Source organism: Balaenoptera physalus (assembly GCF_965194825.1).
Source record: "Balaenoptera physalus genome assembly, chromosome: 15".
In the NCBI taxonomy this organism is placed as follows: Eukaryota; Metazoa; Chordata; class Mammalia; order Artiodactyla; family Balaenopteridae; genus Balaenoptera; species Balaenoptera physalus.
This window is the reverse complement of record NC_138894.1, coordinates 9,972,637-9,990,558: the sequence shown is the minus strand read 5'-3', so window position 1 is coordinate 9,990,558 and position 17,922 is coordinate 9,972,637. Positions and strand designations below refer to the sequence as shown.

At 34.5% G+C, this 17,922-nt stretch overlaps 1 protein-coding gene across 19 annotated transcripts in view; it reads right to left on the bottom strand.

Annotated features, from left to right (window-relative positions):
* The window catches only part of TSGA10 (testis specific 10), a 115,774-nt gene that overhangs the window by 52,595 nt on the left and 45,257 nt on the right, over positions 1-17,922 (bottom strand). For all 19 annotated transcript variants that reach the window (XM_082427292.1, XM_082427290.1, XM_082427289.1 and 16 more), the window contains one exon: positions 2,144-2,259. In XM_082427292.1, coding sequence (XP_082283418.1) covers positions 2,144-2,259 — 116 coding nt within the window. The remainder of the gene's footprint in view (positions 1-2,143; positions 2,260-17,922) is intronic.

The following is a 17,922-nucleotide window of genomic DNA, read 5'->3' as shown; positions in this document are numbered from 1 at the left end:
TAACACAACATTGGAAATCAACTATACTTCAATAAAGTATATTTTTTAAAAAAAGAACAGCAAAGGAAAGTTCCTTATAACAAGTTCTCAAAGTAGAATGTGTGGTGGGGTAGGGGAGGGTGTGTGGATGAAGCACATGGACTATCAATTTTCCCCCCCTCTAATTTCACCTCCCTCTAGCATAGAATCACTGTTGGATGTAAGCTGGTAACTAACAGGTCTTAATAAAATATCCAATTAAGTCATCTTCAGAGTCAAATATCTTCTAGTATTTTGGTTTTTCTTAAGTAGTGTTATAAAAATTCCTAGAAAAAAAATTATCCCAGGAAGTCTGATTTGATTTGTAAGAACTCTGGCAAGCCAATGTCACTGTTGAAGGACTGAAAGATGGTGTAGAATAGTGGTTTCTAAATTGTGGTTTCTCAACCAGCACCACTGGCAGCACCTGGGAACTTGTAAGAAATACAAATTCTTAGGTCCCATCCTAGACCTACTGAATTAGAAATTCTGAGTAGGCAGACCAATTTATGTTTTAACAAGCACCCCTCCCAAGTGATTCTAACGCACAATAAAGTTTGAGAACCACTTTAGGAAATTGGTAAGGATACAAAAGCCCTGGCCGTATCCTACTTCGAGGAGCCTAGCTCAGTGAGCTTTAGCTCTCCAGGTAAAGACTGAGGTTTGAGAACCACTGGTCTAGAGCTCTACCAAGGAAGCTCTGTGTGACTAGACCTCTGCTAGACCCCCGCCAAGGGCCACCCAGTGCAGCACTAAGAGACGTAATCCCATATGCCAAGAGGGTGATTTATATAATACATCACATCCCTTTTCCAGGCAAACCACATGTTTTGGATGTTCTGTTATCTGAGTTCATTCCCATTGGCATAAAATAAACTCTAAAACAGCTAGTATCTCCTAGCTTAAAAAAATCCTCAACCCCACATCCCACTTAAGCTACCACCCCATTTTTCTACTACTCTTAATAGCCAAACTTCTTAAGACTTCTATTCTCTCCTGTCTCTACCTCCTCACTTCCCAATCATTCGTCAACCTACTCGATCTTCCACATCTAACACTATAATTCAAACTTTCTGGGGGGTCAGTGCTACCAAAACCTCCAATGTGCCAATCCAATCAATGTTTTTTCATTCTCATCTTATTTTGCTTCTTGAAAGTATCTGACAATTGACCATATCCTCCTTTTTAAAACATGTTGCTCTCTTGCTTCCCAAAATGACACTCACTTCTGGGTTTTCTTCCTGTGTCTTTGGCTTCTTCTTACTCAGTCCTGGATCCTCTTCTCCTTATTCTCTATATTTCCCCTAGGTGATTTCATGGTTTTAAAATATCATTTATATGCTGATGTGTCCCAAATGTATATCTTTAGCTTAGATTTCTCATCTGAGATATAAACTTATCTATTTACCTGCTTACCCTACATTTTTACTTGAACTTAAAATATCCAGAAATGAGTTCTTCAATCTTCCCCTTTTATATTTTCTTTTAATACTTCCTGTCTCAATAAAAAGCACCTCCACCCACCTAACTGCTTATGTCAGATATTTTTGAACTGCATAATAGCAAATCTTAAAAATATTTATTCAGTTTTAAAATGGGCTCTTTTCTAGTCCTGACCAAAATTTTACTTTAAAGTTATAAGAAGATTAAGTTATGACCATATTTTCATAAAGATCACTGGTAAGAAACAATAATAGGAGACTTTATAAAAATAATTTTCTCTATAAACTCAAGTGATACTATAGATATAGCCAAATATATGTACACTTTCCACCAAAAATAGTATATATGTAATATATTTCATTACAACAGCTATGGGCATGACATATAATACAAAAACTTATAAATTCAAAATTGATCATCATAAATTTACAAAGTATTGCTGCTTTGTTTAGCTATTTCTTCATTGAAAAATATGAAGCTATGTCTAAGTATTTATGGTCCTAAATTTAAGTAAAAATTTTTATTATCAAAGAAAAATATATTTCCCATGATTTCTGACTAAAAAACTTTAATTTAAGGGCATATTTCTAAGTTTATCTATGTTATAACTGAAGAGAAGAAAACTTTCTTTTAAACCAGACTTTAAAGAAAAGTAACATCAGGAAAAAAAAAAAAAACTCACCAATTTTTTCATCCAAGCACATAATTTTCTCCTGAGTAAGCTGTAGCTCATATTTTTTCTTAGCAAGGTGTCGTTGAGTATCAGAAAGATCTTTTTCTGTGTTTTCATATAAAAGTCTGTAAACATTTTAATAATAAAACTAATTCTGAAATTTTGTTTTATCAACTTTTTAGTGTATTTAAATCTAAAAACTTTTAAGAATACTAAAGTACATTTTTTTCTTCTTAGTATTTTCATTATAAAAACACATTATAGGAGGTTTGAAATACAAAGGATAAAAAGGGATCCTCAATCCACCACTCCAACATAAGCAACTATTAGCATTTTGGTGTTCATTAGTTTGTATTTTTTTGGCTACACATATTTTAAAGTTACCATATTCTAAATTCAAAACTGAATCCTGATTTTTTTTCCACCTACACTTAATCTTTAATTTTTTTAATCTTATTATTCAGCCCTCCAAATTATCATTTTCTGGCTGAAAAACCTTATATGAGCAGTAACCATTTACTTAAGTACTCCCCTAATATTAGACATTTAGGTTCATTTCAGGTTTTCACTATTATAAATAAATCTGTAATGAATAGCATTTCATTGAGTCCACAAACATTTATTAAGTGTCTAGTATGTACCAGGCACTAGGTGTTGAGGAAGCTATGGTGAACTAGGTGGGCAGTGGCCCTGGTCTCATGGAGTTCACAGTCAATAAACAAATATTAATAAGTAAACAGACTATAATTTCTGGAAATACGGAAGCTAGATAATCTGAAAGTCCTCTCACCACAAAACACTTACACATACTCAATATGATGTAAGAAGCATCCTTTTAAATGTACAGCAAAACTGAAAAGGATTTGTAAGGGAAGTTCCCTGGAGCCAAATCAGAGCAATAAGACAATGAACTGTTGTTATGTTGGATACAGTTGGGGTTTGCCTGTCTCTGTGGCCTAGAGTCTTGCCTTTTAACTCAGAAACAGAAGATGAGGCCACAGAGATGGCTGCAACACAAGTATTAGAACTAAGGTCTGGGAATTCCCTGGTGGTCCAGTGGTTAGGACTCTGTGTTCTCACTGCTGAGGGCCCAGGTTTGATCCCTGGTTGGGGAATTAAGATCCCACAAGCCATGTGGCATGGCCAAAAAAGAAAAAAATAAAAAAGAATTAAGATCCTCTACCATAAGGCCACTAAGGGCTACACTATTTTTTTTTTTCATATTATTTTACACGCTTGAAGACTTCTTTTTTTTTAAAGAGCTCCTAACTTATTTATTTATTTATTTACTTTATTATTTTTTTTGGCTGTGTTGGGTCTTCGTTTCTATGCGAGGGCTTTCTCTAGTTGTGGCAAGCGGGGGCCACTCTTCATCGTGGTGTGCAGGCCTCTCACTGTTACGGCCTCTCTTGTTGTGGAGCACGGGCTCCAGACATGCAGGCTCAGTAGTTGTGGCTCACGGGCCTAGTTGCTCCGCAGCATGTGGGATCTTCCCAGACCAGGGCTCAAACCTGTGTCCCCTGCATTAGCAGGCAGATTCTCAACCACTGCGCCACCAGGGAAGCCCAAGGGCTACACTATTACTGGAAAGGACAGACTAGAAGAAATCAGCTTGCCAAACATTGCTAGGGCCAGGGTAATAAAAATAACTAAAAGTCTTCATTGGGAATTCTCAATCTCAAGATAAGAAATCAAAATAAAATCTGGTTCCAGGATGGTCATATAATCTAGAACACTCAGTGGAAATAAAAGTTCTCTGGAGGGACATGCCCTCAACTCAGGCACAAACTAAACCTCAGACACAGGTCTGTTGAAAATGAGCTCACAATTCAATCTTAAAAACACATTAAGAAACAACCCAAACTTAGTGGGAGTCAAAAGACACACAAACTAAATTAAATCCCAAAGAACTTCAGATTATAGCATTATTAAATAGCAATTTAAAAATAGTTTTAAATACTAAGACATAACATAAGTAATAGAATACACAATGAAAAGAAAAAAGAACCAGCAGATTTTTAAAAGAACCAAAGAGAACTGCAGGAAATTAAACTAAAGTCACTGAAATAAAACTTTTAGAAGGACAACATCAAATGACAAGTTTAAGAACAAAATAGACACAGCTAAAGAGACAATTAGTAAGATAGAAAGAAAAATTTTAAAAAGCCAGATCAGAGGAAATTACTTATAATAGAACACAGAAAAAAAGATAGAAAAAATACAAAAGAAAGTTTAAGAGACATAAAGAACAGAATGAGAAGGTCCAATATTCACCTAATAAAAATTCCACGAGAGAATAAACATAATATTCAAAGAAACAATGGCTCATATAATACATGAAATCTTAAACTAAAGAAACATCAATGAAAAACATAAACAGCAACTTTGAGGGAATGTAAATCATGGGTAGAGCCAAAAAAAAAATCTGTATCTATTAAGACAATTATAAATGGAAGAGGGTAAAAGTATTTAAAGGGACACAAGATTTCTACATTTAAACTGATAAAATGTGACACCAGTAGGCTGTGTTGAGTTATGTGTGTATAATGTAATACCTAGAGCAACCAATGAAAACATCTACATAGAGATACTCAAAAGTATTAAAGATAGATCCAAATGGAATTCTTAAAAATGTTCAAGTAACCCACAGAAAGGTAGGAAAAAGAAAACAGAGATAAGAAAAACAAAGGGAAGAAACAAACAAAAAAACAAATAAAACAGGAGACTTGAGCCCTAACATATAATAATTACATTAAATACATAAGGTCTACCTTATTTATGTTAGCTAAGCACTAGAAACAATCAAAGTGTCCCTCAGTAGATGAATGGTTAAATTGTGGTACATCCATACCATGGAATACAATGATAAAAGTACATAAAACTGTACATACACATTGAACTAGTGACAATTTCTGCTTTTGATATTGTACTATAGTTATATAAAATGTAATAGCTGTGAGAAACTGGGTGAAGGAATCTCTCTGTATTTTTGCAACCTCCTTCCACCCTAAATTATTTTAAATTTAAGAAGTAAAACAAATTCTCAAATCCAAGCTGTACAGCTAAACTAAATAAATAAAAATATCAGGGTGGGAATTAGGAATCACTATTTTTTTTAAAGTTCCTTATTTGATTCCAATATGCAGCCAAGGTTGTTAAGGAGTGCCTCCTACTGCTGCTTCACCCAGGGGAGCAAAAGGTGAAAAACTGACAAAGCAGATGTTATGTTAAGACAAAATGTTATTGCAATTTTATGGTGTCTCTCCCATCTTAGTACTCTTCCATCCCCCATAGTGTGAACTCAATGAGGCTGTTCCCCCCAAAGCACTGTATGATATAATAACTTATATCTCGATGGAAAAATGTGCTCACAGACCAAAATGATAAGACATTTGAAAAGACAAGTCATTTCAAAAGAAACAAAATATACTGATTACAGAATCCAGCAATACCAGATATATTAGAAGAAATAGATCAAAAATTTTTAATTAGACTAATAAACATATTAAAAGAAAGAGAAAGATATCAGCAATATGAAAAAAGAACAAAGCGGAGAAACAGATGTGACAAGTATGAGAAATGTAGTAGATGAAATTAAAAGGAAAAAAAAAAAAGATGGTGTAAATAGCAGAATGAATGTAGCTGATCAATGAGTTAGCAAACTGAAAGACCAAACTGAGGATATTTCTCAGAATGAAGTATAAAAGGACAAATAAATCGAAAACATGAGATGAAAAGTTAGAAGACTTACCAAACCTGACTTTAAGACTTACTATAGTAACCATAATAGACAGCCCAGAAATAGGCTCACATTTATTCAGTCAATTAATTTTCAACGAAAAGCAATACAATGGGGAAAAGAAACAATTGGTATTTGAACAAGTGAATTGCCATGTGGGGAAAAAAATGAATCTTGACCCCTACATCACATCACATACAAAAGACATAATATAAAAGCTAAAACTATCAATATAATGCTTTTGAGAGAAATCACAAACATATATATAAAAAGTTTTAACCAATTTTAGTAAATCAAATCCAAGAATATAGAAAAACTATAATACATCATGTCCAAGTGGAGTTAACTCAGGAATGCAAGGTTGGTTTACAATCTAAAATTATTTAATGTTATTCACCATATTAACACCCTAAAAAAAAAGGGAAAAAAGCCATATGACCAGATTAATAGATGCAAAATAGACATTTGACAAAATTCAATATCCACTCTTCATATGAACTCTCAGCAAATTAGGAATAGAACTTTTTCAATCTGATAATAGGCACCTACAAAGAGCCTACAGCAAACATCACAATGGTGAACGGTTGAATGCTTTCCTACTAAGATTAAGAATAAAACAAGGATGGCTGTTCTCATCCTTCTATTCAACATTATACTAGAGGTTCTAGCCAGAGAAATAAGGCAAGAAAAAGAAACAGGCATTCAGACTGGAAAAGAAGAAGCAAAACTCTCTATTCACAGACAACATGATAATCTATGTAGAAAACCCTACTGAATCTACCAAAAAAAACTATCTTAACAAGTGAGTTTTGGCAAGATTGCAAAATACAAGAGCAGTACACAAAAATCAATTTTGTTTCTTACACAGGTATACCTCATTTTATTGCATTTTGCTTTACTGCACTTTGCAGATATTGCTTTTTTTTTTTTTTTTTTTTACAAATTGAAGGTTTGTGCCAACCCTGCATCATACAAATCTATTAACACCATTTTTCTAACAGTGTTTGCTCACTTCATGTCTCTGTGTCACATCTTGGTAATTTTCAAAATATTTCAAACCCTCCACCAGCAAAAAGATTGACTTGCTAAAGGCTCAAATGATAGTTAGCATTTTTTTAGCAATAAAGTCTTTTTATTTTATTTATTTATTTATTTATTTATTTTTGGCTGCGTTGGGTCTTCATTGCTGTGCACAGGCTTCCTCTAGTTGCGGCGAGTGGGGGCTGCTCTTTGTTGCAATACATGGGCTTCTCATTGCAGTGGCTTCTCTTGTTGTGGAGCACGGGCTCTAGGCACACGGGCTTCAGTAGTTGCAGCATGCGGGCTCAGTAGTTGTGGCTCACGGGCTCTAGAACGGAGGCTCAGTAGTTGTGGCACATGGGCTTAGGTGCTCCACGGCATGTGGGATCTTCCCGGACCAGGGCTTGAACCCATGTCCCCTGCATTGGCAGGCAGATTCTTAACCACTGTGCCACCAGGGAAGTCCAATACAGTCTTTTTAAATTGAGGTGTGTACATTGTTTTTTAGACATAATGCTATTGCACACTTAAGAGACTACAGTATAGTGTAAACATAACTTTTATATGTACTCAGAAGCCAAACAATTTGTGTGACTTGCTTTATTGTGATATTTGCTTTATTGTGGTGGTCTGGAACAGAACATGCAATATTTCCAAGGTCTGCTTGTACTAGCAAAAAAACAATAGGAAACTGAAATTTAAAAAGCATTTATAGGGCTTCCCTGGTGGCGCAGTGGTTGAGAATCTGCCTGCTAATGCAGGGGACACGGGTTCGAGCCCTGGTCTGGGAAGATCCCACATGCCGCGGAGCAACTAAGCCCATGAGCCACAATTACTGAGCCTGCACGTCTGGAGCCTGTGCTCTGCAACAAGAGAGGCCGCGATAGTGAGAGGCCCGCGCACCGCAATGAAGAGTGGCCCCTGCTCGCCGCAACTATAGAAAGCCCTTGCACAGAAACGAAGAAGCAACACAGCTAAAAATAAAATAAATAAATTTATTTTTTAAAAAAAGCATTTATAATAGCATAAAGAATGTGAAATACTTAGGTATAAATATGACAAAGGGTGTACAAGATTTGTACACTGAAAAAATATAAAACACTGTTGAGAGAAATTTTAAAAGATCTAAATAAATGGAGAGAGATTTTTCTGTTTATGGATCAAAGGCTCAATATTGTTCATAGTTAATTTTCCAAAATTGATCTATAGATTCCACATAATTCTAAGCAAAATCCCAATAATAATTTATGTATGTTGACAAGATGATCCTAAAATTTATATGAAAATGTGAAGGACCTAGGACAGCCAAAACAACTTTGAAAATGAACTAAGTTGGAGGACTTAACAGTACTTGATTTCAAGACTAATTATGCAGCTTCAATTATCAAGTCAGTGATACTAGCATAAAGATGGAAAAATAGATCGATGGAATAGAGTCCAGAAACAGACTCACATATATGGTCAACCAATTTTTTCACTAAGATGCCAAGGCAATTCAGTGGGTGAATGGATAATCTTAACAAATAACCAATGGATACCCATATACAAAAAACAAACAAAAAAACTACCTCTACTTTTATCTCATACTTTACACAAAAATTAATTCAAAAAGGACTACAGACCTTACATTTATGTAAGAACTAGAACTATAACACTGCTAGAAACAAACACAGCAAAAATGTTTAGTGACCTTAGGTTTGGCAACGATTTCTTAAATAGAACACAAAAAGCATGATATAAATGAAAAATAATTTCAATTGTGCTTCATCAAAATTTAAAGTCTTTGCTCATCAAAAGACACTGATAACAAAATAAAAAGGCAAGCTCTATACTGGGGCAAGATATCTGCAAAACATGTATCTGACCAAAAATTTGTATCTAGACCCTATAAAGGACTTTTATAAGTTAATGATAAAGAGATAAACAAACCAATAAAAAATGGGCAAATACTTGAACAGATATTTCACTAAAGAAGATATATGAATGGCAAATAAGTAAATGAACAGATAATCAATATCACTGATCATTAGGGAAAAGCAAATTAAAACTACACTAAGATACTACACACCCACTAGTATAACTAAAGTAAAAAGACAGATGATATCAAGTGTTGATCAGGATACAAAGCAACTGGCACTCTCATGCACAGCTGGTGGGAATATAAAATGGTAAAACAATTTTGGAAAACAGTTTGGCTGCTCTGGAAGCTATCAGGGGAACCACCACTGTGTCCTTGGGTTATAGGATCAGGGCAGCAAGGATTTACAGTGGTACTTATCTGGCTTTTGGTGGAGAGCTGCCCTTGACAATGGAGACGACATTCTGTGCACTATACCTGACTGTTACAAGATCCTACCTGATAACTCTCATTCAGTATGCATCTGGGAAAAAAAGTACCAATGCCTGCAGAATGGCATAGTAAATCAACAGTAATAAAGTATTTTAAAATATAGTTAAATTCTACTGTAGTCCAAGAAGAATCCCTTTAAATGCCCTGACAGACTATTTTCTTAGCTTTCTTCTTGTAAAACACTTTTAAAATGCATGCTAATCATACTGCTCAATATCAAAAAAACAAACAACACAATCAAAAATGGGAAGATCTAAATACACACTTCTCCAAAGACATACAGATGGACAACAGGAACATTAAAAGATGCTCAACATCACAAACTATTAAAGAAATGCAAATCAAAACTACAATGAGGTATCACCTCACACCAGTCAGAATGGCCATCATCAAAAAGTCTACAAATAATTAATGCTGGAGAGGGTGTGGAGAAAGAGGAAGCCTCCTACACTGTTGGTGGGAATGTAAATTGATATAGCCACTATGGAAAACAGCATGGAGGTTCCTTAAAAAACTAAAAATAGAGCTACAGTATGATACTGAAATCCTACTCCTGGGCATATATCTGTAGAAAACCATACTTTGAAAAGATACATGTACCCCAATGATCACTGGTGCACTCTTTACAATAGCCAAGACATGGAAGCAACCTAACTGTCCATCGACAGATGAATGGAAAAAGAAGATGTGGTACATATATACAATGGAATACTACTCAGCCATAAAAAAGAATGAAATAATGCCATTTGCAGCAGCATAGATGGACCTAGAGATCAGCATATTAAGTGAAGTAAGCCAGACAGAGAAAGACAAATATCATATGATGTCGTATGTATGTGGAATCTAAAAAAAATGATACAAATGAACTTATTTACAAAACAGAAAGAGATTCACAGACATAGAAAACAAACTTATGGTTACCAAAGGGGAAAGAGGGGTGGGAGAAAGAATAAATCAGGAGGTTGGGATTAACATATACACACTACTATGTATAAAATAGATAACCAACAAGGATGTACTGTATAGCACAGGGTACTATACTCAATATTTTGTAATAACCTATAAGGGAAAAGAATCTGAAAAGGAATATATATATGTATATGTATATAACTGAATCACTGTGCTGCACACCTGAAACTAACACAACACTGTAAATCAACTCCATTAAAAAGTTCTTTAAAAAATGGATGCTAATATAAGAGCCATAAATGTATTACAATAATAAATATATCAATGCATATGATAATGAATGAGTCCAGAAAAGACAAGTGGAGGATGTGGCAAAACCTTCCGGTGTACACTGTGGCCGTCCTTATCCTGTTAAACTGCACTGCAGCCACATGTCTTCCCAAATAGCCATAAGACCCCTGCACAACACAAGAATATACCTAATAAGAAAAAGGAAAATGGAAAACTACATTCATAATCAGAAGTTCTCAAATCAGACCTTTAAATCACTGACCAATAAACCCACACCGAAAACAGACATTCAAGAAATAGAAACTTTAGAAATAAAGCTGGTAGCTTCTTTTACAGACTCTTCTAACTCCAATATGAGAAAACAGGCACTCAGAAAACTCGTTCAAGGTATGTTTAGGAGTTGCTTTTACCAAAGCCCAAAGGGACTTTGGTTAAGCTATCTAACATGGTTTTTAATCAAATGCCTATTGTGGGGCTTAAAACCAACCCTCTGTGCAGCCTTAGTAGGAGGTGTTAAAAATCAGGGTTCTGCCATGGGGTGTGATTTCCCTGATTTCTCTGTATGGTCTTATTCTCAAAACAAATTACCATTTGGTTCTCAAGTTGCACTCTCCATTATAGCTCAGATGTATACACTTTTGTCCATTTCTAAGGGAGACACTCATTCAGAGACACTCAAAATAATGCTTTTACAGATAGTTGGTTATAATCAAGTAGACTCTCCAGAGAAACTCAAACCAGTGAAATAGAAAACTCTACAGATTGACAGCACTGATAAACCAAGCTGTAATGTATGGTGATATTTTTTATAGTTTCCACTCAGCATTTTAACAAATAATATTACAAGCAACAGTTTGATTAGCAGAGGCTGAAATTCATGCTTTGTTACCTCAGAATGACTCTAAGACTTAAAATTCAAGATGAGAAATCTGCACTTATAAACCTCACTGCACAGAACAGAATGCTTCCTTCACAAAATGACATAATCAGAACCAAATCACAGATTTTTAAAGCAATTTTGGAAAATGTCTTGTCAGGTGATTTGTCTGGCCAGAAATCAGATAGTGAAGGTTCTCAGTATGACATTAATATGGGATCTGACATACAGTTGCCATCTCCAGCTCAGAGTCCTAGAATAGATTTCGGTTGTTTCCAAATTTGGGCAATTATGGCTAAAGCTGCTATAAACACTGCATGTAGGTTCTTGTGTGGACATACATTTTCAACTCCTTTGGATAAATACCAACAAGCATGATTGCTGGATTATATGATAAGAGTATGTTTAGTTTTGTATGAAACTGCCAAACAGCCTTACAAAGTGACTGTACCATTTTGAATTCCCACCAGCAATGAATAAGAATTCTTGTTGACCCACATCCTCACCAGCATTTGTTGTGTTTCCAATTTTGGCCATTCTAATAGATATGTATTGGTATCTCATTGTTGTTTTTAAACTTTTTTTTTTTCCCGCAGTTGCATTTTTAATTAATTAATTAATTAATTTTTGGCTGTGTTGGGTCTTCGTTTCTGTGCGAGGGCTTTCTCTAGTTGCGGCGAGCAGGGGCCACTCTTCATCGCGGTGCGTGGGCCTCTCACTGTCGCGGCCTCTCTTGTTGCGGAGCATAGGTTCCAGACGCGCAGGCTCAGTAGTTGTGGCTCGCGGGCCCAGTTGCTCCGTGGCATGTGGGATCTTCCCAGACCAGGGCTCGAACCCGCATCCCCTGCATTGGCAGGCAGATTCTCAACCACTGCGCCACCAGGGAAGCCCTCATTGTTGTTTTTAATTTGCATTTCCAGATGACACATGATGTGGCGCATCTTTTTATATGCTTATTTGCCATCTGTATAACTTCTGTGGTGAGATGTCTGTAAAGGTCTTTGGCCCATTATTTAAGTGGGTTATTTCTTATTGTTGAGTTTTTTAAAAGTTCTTTGTATATTTTGGAAAACCTATCTATCTATCTATCTATCTATCTATCTATCTATCTATCTATTCTTAAGGTACAGTTGATGTACAATATTATATAAGTTTCATGTGTATAACATAGTGATTCACAATTTTTAAAGGTTATATGCCATTTATAGTCTGATTTATTTCACTTAGCATAATACCCTCCATGTTCATCCATGTTGTTACAAAGGGCAAAATGGCAAAATTTCATATATTGTATATTCATATTCATGAATATATATGTACATATTCCCATACATATATATACACACACACACATATATATACCACATCTTCTTTATTTATTCACCTGTTGATGGACACTTAGGTTTTCTCCATATCTTGGCAACTGTAAATAATGATTCTATGAACACTGGGCTGCATGTATCTTTTCAAATTAGTATTTTCATTTTCTTCAGATAAATACCCAGGAGTGGAATTGCTGGGTCATATGGTAGTTCTATTTTTATCAATAGTTTTTTGAGAAACCTCTATACTGTTTTCCATAGTGGCTGCATCAATTTCCATTCCCAGTACACGAGGGTTCCCTTTTCTCCACATCCTCCCCAACATTTGTTATTTGTGGTCTTTTGGATGATGACCATTCTGACAGGTATGAGCTGATATCTCATTGTGGTTTTAATTTGCATTTCTCTGATGATTAGTGATGTTGAGCATCTTTTCATGTGCCTGTTAGCCATCTATATGTCTTCTTTGGGAAAATGTCTATTCAGTTCTTCTGATCATTTTTAAATTGAGTTGTCTTTTTAAAATTGAGTTGTGGATAGCAGTTCTTCATCAGAGGTGTCTTTTGCAAATACTTTCTTCCAGTCTCTGGCTTATCTTCCCATCTACTTGACATCGTGTTGTGTGGAGTAGAAGTCTTTAATTTTAATGAAGTACAGTTTATCAATTATTTATTTCATGGATTGTGCTTAAGGGTTGTATCTAAAAAGTAATCACCATACCCAAGGTCATCTACGTTTTCTCCTATGTTATCTTCTAGAGGTTTCATAGCTTTGCATTTTACATTTAGGCCTATGATTCATTTTGTGTTAATATGAAAGGTGTAATGTCTCTGTCTAGATTCTTTGTTTTTGTGTGTGTGGGTGGGGTTTTGTTTGTTTCAGGGTTTTGTTTTTTTGTTTTGGTTTTTTGGTTTTTTTTTTTTTTTTGCATGTGGATGTCCAGTTTTTCCAGTACCATTTGTTGAAAAGACTGTCTTTGCTCTATTGTATTGCCTTTGCCTTTATCAAAGATCACTTGACTATATTTATCTGGATCTATTTCTGGGCTCTCTATTCTGTTCCATTGGTCTGTCTATTCTTTTGCCAATACCACACTGTCTTGATTACTGTAGCCTTATAGTAAGTCTTAAGTCAGGTAGTGTCAGTACTCCAATTGTGTTTCTTCAGTATCTTTTAATTCTTTACCTCTCCATATAAACTGTAGAATCCATTTGTTAATATACACAAAATAATTTGCTGCAATTTTGATCAGAATTGCACTGAATCTGTAGACCAAGCTGGGAAGAGCTGACATCTTGACAATATTGAGTTTTCCTTTCCATGAACATGGAATATCTCTTCATTTATTTAGTTCTTCTTTGATTTCATTCACCAGTTTTGTAGTTTTCCTCATATAAATTTTACACAAAGTTTATTAGATTTAACTTAAGTATTTCTTTTGGAGGGGGTGCTCACATAAATGTGTTTTTAATTTCAAATTCCACTTCTTCATTGCTAGTAAATAGGGAAGCAACTGACTTTGTATATTAACCTTGTATCCTGCAACCTTGTTATAAATGTTTATTAGTTCCAGATTTTTTTGTTGATTCTTTTGGATTTTCTAGGATATCATGTCATCTAGATTAGATTTTAATATTGAAATCTTTTTAGCTTCAAATATCCAAATTCAAACCAAACCAGTTTTGGAATCACTGGACATGGAGACCCAAACTAACTTTTTAGTAACAGATAGCTCTATCGATCATTCAACTCCATGGGATATTCTAACTTCTTGGGCCTAGAGATGTTTGATGCACAAATGCAGACACAGAGACCTTTTTTTTTTTAATGATATGCTTCTAGGAAATATTCTGAAACACTCCAGCTTTTTAGAAGTGCTGATTTATCTGACATAGAAATCCAAACAGAAGAACTTCTACTACTAAAATACACCTGTTTAGAAAGAAAAGTTCATGTAAGCAGTATAGAAACACAGAAAATGAGTATTGGTTTTTGAAACCTGGGGATTTTTTTTTTTTTCACCAGCAATGAAACATAAACAGCAATAGATACATTTCTTTCTGGCTGGTTCAGCCTGAACACTATGGAACCTCAGTTTAGAGTTATAGAAACCTAAGCATGTGCTGAACTGTGCTCAGGACTTAACTTCTAATGAGTGGAGTTCACATGCAGAATAAACTTAAAATTTTTCTCATGAACTGACAAAATGGATAACAGAGACAATGGTATTTTAACTATGCATAGGTTCATTATAATTCTTTGCCTTTTATACACGTATATATGAAATCTATGATAAATGTGAGTGCGTTATAAAGACATTAACCTATTAAAATACACAGACAGCTGACTTCTCAGCAGAAATAATTTAAGTCAGAAGACAGTAGGATATCATCAAAGTGTTAAAATAAAAATAATTCCCAAACTGTAGAATTCTCTACCTAGCAAAAATATCCTTCAGTACAGTAAGGTTGCAACAGAGGTAGCGAGAAACACTCAGCTTTTGGATACATTTTGAAGACAGAATCAACTGGATTGGATATGGGTATATGAAAGAGAAATCATGGATCACTTCAAGGTTTCAGTATGAATGGAGTTTCCGTTGACTGAGATGAGAAGACTGAAAGAGCGGGTTTGTGTGTATCAGAGGGCAAAGGGTGGAGAAACTCAGGTTTGGAAATGTTAATTTTGAGAGGCTTATTAGACATCCTAGTGAAGATGACAACAAGGTGGTTGGACATTCAAGTTTACAGTTCAAGAGAGAAGTCCAGGCTACAGATATACATTTGAGAGTCAAGAGTAAATACATGAAAGTGAATGAGATCACCTAGGGATGAGTATAGATATAAAAAAGAAGTAGTCTAAGGACTGAACTCAGGGACACTTCCAACATTTGGAGGTAAGGAGATGAGGAAGAACTATCAGGAAAGACTGAATAGGACAGCCAAAGAGATAAAAAGAAAATCAAATGAGCATGGTATCTCAGAAGCCAAATGAACAAAGTGTTTAAAGGAGCAGAGAAAGAGAACGTAAGTAATCAACTTTGTCAAATGTTGCCGATAGGTCAAATAAAATGAAGACTGATAACTGACCACTGGATTGAGCAACATGAAAGTAAATATTACCTTGAAAAGAAGTTTTGATAGGATGGTGAGGGAGAAAGGCAGATTATAGTAGGTTCAAGAGAAAACAAGAAGTGAGACATTGGAGCCAGAAGTTCAGGCAACTCTTTCAGTGAAATTCCTGTAAATGAGACACAAGATTTAGTACAAATATAGGACATCTGAATAACATGATTACAAATCTGATTACAAAGGGACAAATACAAAAACAATGCACCAACTATTTCAGAATTTATAATTTCTCAAGTATACACAGATCATTACCAAAAACTGACCATAAAAGTAGAGAACAACAAATTTCAGAAATTTTAAATCTAACAGTATGTTAACAAAACAACGTAATTAAGCAAGAAATCAATCACAAAGGGAAAATTCATTATGTTTTTTGGATATTTAAAATCACACTTATAAATAACCAATGGATCAAATAAAAAGTCATAATGGAAATTAGAAAATATTTTATAAAGAAAGAAGTACATAACAAAACTTGTAGCTTACATTAAAAGACGTATTTTGAGGAGAATTTATGGCCTTAAATGTTTATATGAGAAAAAAGACTTAAAAGTAATAAATGTAAGCATCCATCTTAAGAAATTAAAAAATAGAAAATAAATTTAAAGAAAATAGAAGAAAGGAAATAATAAAGAACAGAAGTTAATGAACTAATAAGACAAACAATAGGGAAATTGGTCCTTTGAAAAGACTAATAACAGACTAGAAAAAGAGCAAATCACTACTGATTCTGTGGACAGTAAAATGTTGATAGAATATTGTATACAACATTATTCTAAAAATGTTTTAAAATTTAGGGAAAATGGACCAATGCCACAAAAATATATATATTGAAAAGCATAAGAAGAAATTTCTGATTGTCCTTTTCCATTAAACAAATAAAAGCTTCCCTCAAAGAAAAATTGAGACCTAATTGGCTTCACTGGGAAGTAATAAATTATTCCAGATAATGAAAGAAGACAAAATGAATTGGAAAGATTTTTATAAAGTTTATATTACCTTGATACCAAAATCTGATTTTAAAAACCCCCAAGATTGGCAAATAATTAGCCAATCTCATTTATAAAAATAGAGTTAAAAAATATTTTAAACAAAGTATTAGTTAACTGAGACCAGAAATTTATAAAAAGTATAATATACCCTGACCAATTTGACAAAGCACATCCATTCCTGAAAAAACACTCTCAGTAATCCACAAATAGAAGGAAACCTCTTCATTCTGACAGAAAACATCTGGGAAAAACATGCAGCTAACATCATACTAACTACTGAGAGTCAGAATGCTTCCCCTAATATGTGGAACAAGACAAGGATGTCCACTTCACCGATTCCATTCAAAAAATCACTGGATGTTCTAGCCAGTGCAATAAGGCAAGAAAAATAAAGGGAGAAAAAAGCATGCAGATTGAACAAGTAAAAAGGTCTTTATTTGCAGATGATCTAATTATCTATGTAGAAAATTGAATGGAATCTATAAAAAGGCTACTAGAACTAAAAGGTATATTTAGCACGGTTGTAGAATACTGGATAAACAAATAAAAATAAATTGCAGGACTTTTGGCTTTAGCCCTGACATGTAAAGAGCTTAGGAGCCATCATTCCCACTGTTATGGGGGAAATAAAAAGAAAGATGAATAAGCTGAGAATCAAAGACTTTTCATGGACATATCAGAGTAGTGAGTTGCAAGACAAATCACCACCCCAAAAACTGAAAAGTATGGCAAATTAGGAGACTTACAACTGAGATCTGCTTATCTAAAGCAGAAGTCACTGGAATTATAATTGGTTAAGAACATTTAAACAAGAAACACCTCATCAAAGACATACAGATGGCAAATAGCAATATGAAAAGATGTTCCACATTACTTGTCATTAGAGAATTGCAAATTAAAACAATGAGATATCACTACACACTTATAATGGCTAAAATACAAAAATCTGACAATACCAAATGCCAACAAGGATGTGGAGCAACAGAAAGTCTCCCTCACTGCTGATGGGAATGCAAAATTTTACAGTCAATTTGGAAGAGAATTTGGCAGTTTCTTACAAAGCTAAATAAGTTTTTCTATATATGATTCAGCAATTGTGCTCCTAGGTATTTCCTGAACTGATCTGAAAACTTCTGTCCACACAAAAACCTGCGCAT